We start from the raw sequence: 5,879 nt of genomic DNA on the forward strand, positions 1-5,879 counted from the left end.
CCCACAACTCACCACGACCCACCCTGACACCCCGTAATAAATATGCCAGGCTGGCATTTCCATCTCAAGTTACCAGTGACCAGAGGTACGCCTGGATGAGACGTGATCTTCCCCGTCATTTTCCTGACCCCATAGACCTCATAATCCCTGGACACGCCTCGCCCTACATCTATGTAGCCAAGTCCGATGAAGTCACCATTTCGACCCTACTCCATGGTCAAGTGAGTGGCATCACATTCAGTAAAGCAGACTCTCCTGAGAGGTCCAGGAGGTACAGCGAGTACCTTGTCACATCCTACCCTCGTGACCTTGACATCTCCCATGCCAAAGAACTACCAGGTGTGTACAGTGCAAGACGCATCAAGTCTGGGGGAAAAGTCACTAAACAGGATTGTCATCGTTTGGGAACGTGAGACGCAGCCCCCCAGTCATCACAAGTTCCTAGGCCCCTACCGGCCAGCCTGCCCCATAACACCCTGGGTGTCCTCAGCTGTCATGTGTTTTAACTGTCAACACTTTGGTCACGTAGCCAAGCACTGTCAATCTTCAGGCACCTGTGCCTTCTGTGCAGTCAATCATCTCACTAAAGAATGCCCCAATAAAGACCACGCCCTTGGGACCGATGAGACCTCATCCTCAGCCACCAAGCACAGATGTTCCAGGTGCTTGCGTGAGGGTGTGACCGCCTGGCACAAGGACTGTGTGAAGCGGCCTCCCCCGCACAGCACAGTGGGGCAACCCTCCACCACCCCAGTCAACCCATCCACCCGGGGTGGCCCCACCACTACACCTACCCGCCCCCCCACCCGGGATGACCCCACCACCGTTCCTGACACCAACAGCCTGACAACCTTCCCTCGCCTACCTGGGAAGCCTGACGCCAGCCTGCAGATGGAGGTGTTAAAACTTCCAGCTCGCATGAGTAAAATAGAAATTACCGTCAATAAGCTCCAAGAAACACTCACGAAGATTGAAAATGGTCTCAACAGCATTTATGCTAAGATCAACATGGACGACCTGAGACAGTGTTCAAGCGATCATCTCGCCAGCCCGAGGAGTGAAGTGAACGTCCAAGTCTCTAGTGAAATGCCTACCAGTAATGTAAGTGTTGACCCGTCTCAAGCAAGTATTGACCCCCCTGCAGTGCTGTAAGTGTTGACACGTCTCAAGCAAGTATTGACTCCCCCCCCCCTCCAGTGCTGTAAGTGTTGACCCGTCTCAAGCAAGTATTGACCCCCCCTCCAGTGCTGTGAGTGTTGACCTGTCTCAAGTAAGTATTGACCCCCCCTCCAGTGCTGTAGGTGTTGACACGTCTCAAGCAAGTCTTGACGCCTCCTCCAGTGCTGTAGGTGCCGCTGTGGCGATTGAAACATATGAAAACCCGTGTGTCTTAGCTATAATTAACAAATGCGCTCAAGAACTCATTCCAAACAATACCGCTTGTGACTATGAATCCTGATGAACATGAAATGATTGTAGATGTTAGGAGAAATACAGGCAACCAGCTGACCTTGAAACAGATGAGAGAACTCTTTGACATTGATGACCGTGAACAATTGTCATTTGTATGCAATGGTCTACAACTTGTGAATCTTGTGAACACTTCTCTTCGTCAGGTTTATGAACACCATTACCCACGACCAACTCACTCTTAAATTTCTCACGTGGAATGTGAGAAGCGTGCGAAAGAAGGTTGTTTGATCTAAAGATGTACGCTGGTGACAACAACATTGATGTACTGTGCCTGCAGGAACCATACACTGCAAACACAACAAATAAAACACCACCCAAACTCCCAGGTTATGTAGCTTTCTCAAATGTTGGTTCCCATGATGTCGGTATCTTGACGTATGTTAAAACTAACCTAGTGTGTAAACATGTTAAAAACCACAAAAGTGACTACTCATATTATCAGCAGTTTCAGATTGCTACAGCGACCGGGTTTCTTAACTTAGTTAATGTATATGTAAGGTGCGATCAAATGGTGGAAGCTTCTCTTCTAAAAATCACCAGCAGCTCTCAAACCATTATAATGGGTGATCTTAATGCTAGACACACTAGCCTGGGTGACACCAAAACAAACAGGAATGGCAGAGTCTATGTAAAATACTTAAGAAATAACAACATGTCCGTATTCAACTTTGACTCCTCTAACGTCACACACCTCATGGGTGGCAGGCATGATTATGTCATTGATCACGGTCTCATTGATAATGCTGTCGGAGGATCAATCGTTCATGAATTAGTTAGTGATCACTTTGCCATATTCAGTTCATACACTGTCAATAATGTCAAACCCCCTAAACTTTGCAAAAAAAAAAAAATAATATCCCTGAATATTTACACATGCTCTTCAAATTCCGCATTTCTGAATGGTATAACACTTACTGTTTTACTACCGTCAATGCATTATATGAGGACCTGGTCACTGAAGTAACCGCTTTTTATGACAATGTTGTAAAATCCACAAGACCCAAACCAGTGAGGAAGGGACAGAGGTGGTTCACTGACTCACGCCTTAAGCCCCTGCATGACAGAGTTCTATTCCTAGCTGAGCAGTATAAAACACATAAAACAGCTGACACCCTCAACATATTTCTTAAAGCCAGCCGAGAGTTGAGAGAGCTAAAGGAACAGGTGTATAACCAGCACTGGGAACAGTTTTTGCAAGGCATCAATCATGCAACATCCTCATCCCAAATGTGGAATAAAATTATAAAGATTTCCCGTCCTAGCAGTCGTCAACTTGATCACCATTCACCTGTAGACTATGCCGACATGCTGCTTCAGCAATATGCAAGCACTGCTAGCATAAGCAGCCTGCCCCTAGATGTGCAAAACTGTCTGGCTAGTACCAAAATAAATCGTAACTTCAATATTGAAATTGCCTGTAGTAAAATAGGGCCTGATGATAACTATGGCATAACCCCCTTTGAAATTAAAAATGCACTCAAGAAAGTTAAGGCTACCTCTCCTGGAGAGGCTGGCATCACATACAACACCTTGAGAGTACTTGCTGAGCTGCCAAATAGCCCTTTGCTAGAATTGTTTAATCAAAGTCTAAGGCAGGGTGCTTTACCTGACCGCTGGACACAGGGACTCATAATACCCATACCCAAGCCTAATTCACAAAAATTTAGACCCATTTTTCTGACGTCGTGCATGTGTAAAGTTCTTGAGAGAATTATTCTCGACAGACTAATGTTTCAAATCAAGCCCCACCTTGCCCCTAACCTGTATGGTTTCCTTCTTGGAAGAAGCACACAAACTTGCTTTGCTGAGTATTTTATCAGAGAGGGACCAAACTCTCAGGCGGCATTTATTGATCTCCAAACTGCTTTTGATACAGCAAACAGAGAAATAATCCTAGAACAGCTAGCTTCTTTTGGAGTTAAGGGAAGACTGTTGACATGGCTCAGGGGTTACCTGAGTAACAGAACCGCCTCAGTCCTTTTCAAGGGGGTCAAAAGTAAACTCTGTGCACCCTTTGAGTTGGGTACCCAGGGTGGAGTGCTAAGTCCTACACTGTTCAATGTTCTGATGCATAAATTAACAATTGATATTCCCACACTACCTGACGAAGCCGTCATTTGTTATGCCGATGATATATGCATTGTTGCAAATTCCCAAACTAGACTGCAAGCTCTACTTGATTCATTCGCTGCTAAAAGCATTGAATGTGGTCTTGTTATCTCTATAACTAAATCCAGAGTTCTCCATCCCCGAGAGAATACTCATGTCCCTATAACTTTCAAGGTCAACAACCAGAACATTGAAACGTGTAGGCAGCACAAATACCTTGGAGTTGGTATTAACAGTGACATTGTAAATGATCTACTCCGTAGGTTAAAAGAAAGACTAAAACCATTGAAAACACTTACTGGTAAGAATATTGGTATCAATATTAAATATGCTAGACTATTCTATATGATGCTTGTTAGATCTCTCGTTGATTATAATGCTCTGCACTTAATTAATTTCCCCTCCTCTGTGTTGGACAAACTTAAAGTAGTACAGAATGAGGCCACGAGGATAATTCTTGGTGCCCCAAGATGCACAAGAATCATCAACATGTGGGAAGAACTGAAGCTTCCAACCATACTAGAGAGAATAATGCAAGTCAACGCTACCTTTTGCCTTAAAGTCATGAGAGATCGTACATCTTCTGCATTGCTCAGAGACAAATTATTTAGTGCTGTTAACACCCTTTTGACTGGTGCCGACATACCAACTCACTCCTTTTATGATAATTGGCTGATCAACAATGCTTACAATCTCATTAAACTTAACATTCCTTTTAAGTGCAATCTACCTGTCTCTGATATTCCTCTTTATCTGTACCCCACCATTCAAGTATCATACACACCTGTCACCAAGAAAGATAATGAGAATCTTGCTCTACTCAAAGCTGTCACTCTTGAAACAATTGCCTCCTCCATGCAGAGTTTAAGATCTCACGAGCACTGTGTCTACACCGACGGCTCAGTCCAATCCTCTACTGGACGGAGTGCAGCGGCATGTAGATTTTATAGAAATAATATTTGCACACAGACTGTCAGTGTCAGGTTAAACAACTGGCTGACCTCCGCACAAGCAGAACGAGCAGCATTACACCTAGCTACCAGCACATTAAAAAACATTGGAGGAGGAATAATATTCTGTGATTCAAAGTCTACTCTTCAAGCAATCGAAAACTTCTCTTGGAAGATCGACAGCAAGAACCACATACTCAAAATTATAAATGACCTAATTGATGCACAGAGTAAAGGGTCTCGAATCTCCTTTGTATGGATACCTTCACACATAAATATAACCCATCATAATGAGACAGACATTGCAGCCAAATTAGCATGTAACAAGTTTGAAGTTGAATTAGATCTAGGTATCCTCATCTCTGCTGTCAAAACTGTATTGGTCCAAACATTCAGATCTGATAGGAAAGAACTTACTGACTCCCAACGACCTGAAAGTACTAGTATAAAAATCTATGATTTGTTCAGATCTGAAACCTACATCTATGGACAGCACAAAACGTCCACTAAACTGTGCGACACAGTGGTTGCAAGGATCAGGTTGGGTTACCGTTACCTGTGGCAGGTGGCTGCAGGTGACGGATTTCCCAATCCTGAGCACTCCAGTTGCAAACTCTGTGAGCAGGAACTACGGCACGATCTCCCGCACTACATCACTGATGTTGGAAATTTCCAACACTAATAAACTACTATTGTGTTATAATAATTCATTATCATTATATACTAACTACAGTAGTTACTAATTTCACTAACGGTAGTGTTAACATAAATTAACCATTGCATCTGCGTATTAATGCTAGAATTCTCATGAAATCGAGTAGCAACATTGCGTCAGATAATGTCCAGTTAGACACACTTATTACCAATGGGTTAGAGAAATAAATGTGGTTCTCTAAAATCATCAGTATTCCGTGTAATAATTACTTACGGATTATATAACTCCCAATAATCTCAAACCGAGAGTTTTTAACTAAAATTGGTATGTAGCAGCAGTCCCTTCTGTTACGTATGAATGTCATGGAGAAAATAAAATCTTCTCCATTTCTCGTTTAACACCATAACGCGAGAATATGATAATATTTAAATCCCTATAATTGCAACCCAGTTCTCATTAACGTATTACATCCATAATTGCGCGGAAAAGAATTATTTTTGATTAATAATTTCTGTGTTGAATGCGAGAGACGGGTTGAGGGAGGCGGCGATGCCATTGTGCGAGAGAAGGCATCCCTGGCGTGAAGAGTGGCGATGCACGTGGTAGTGACTGGAGAATTTATCAGCAAGAATTACGCAGATACTCGATCAACAGTTAATAATTACTTATCCACGTGTTCAATAGTGCCCAGC

The 5,879-nt window shown here is 43.2% G+C and overlaps 1 protein-coding gene across 1 annotated transcript; it reads left to right on the forward strand.

Moving 5' to 3' along the window:
• The first annotated feature begins 495 nt into the window (after window positions 1-495).
• Window positions 496-1,152, forward strand: LOC138354234 (uncharacterized). Its single transcript, XM_069308120.1, has one exon. It carries the CDS (start codon window positions 496-498, stop codon window positions 1,150-1,152), a length of 657 nt encoding a protein of 218 aa, XP_069164221.1.
• Window positions 1,153-5,879: the final 4,727 nt, after the last annotated feature.

Source organism: Procambarus clarkii, chromosome 62 (genome assembly GCF_040958095.1).
Source record: "Procambarus clarkii isolate CNS0578487 chromosome 62, FALCON_Pclarkii_2.0, whole genome shotgun sequence".
NCBI classification, from domain to species: domain Eukaryota; kingdom Metazoa; phylum Arthropoda; class Malacostraca; order Decapoda; family Cambaridae; genus Procambarus; species Procambarus clarkii.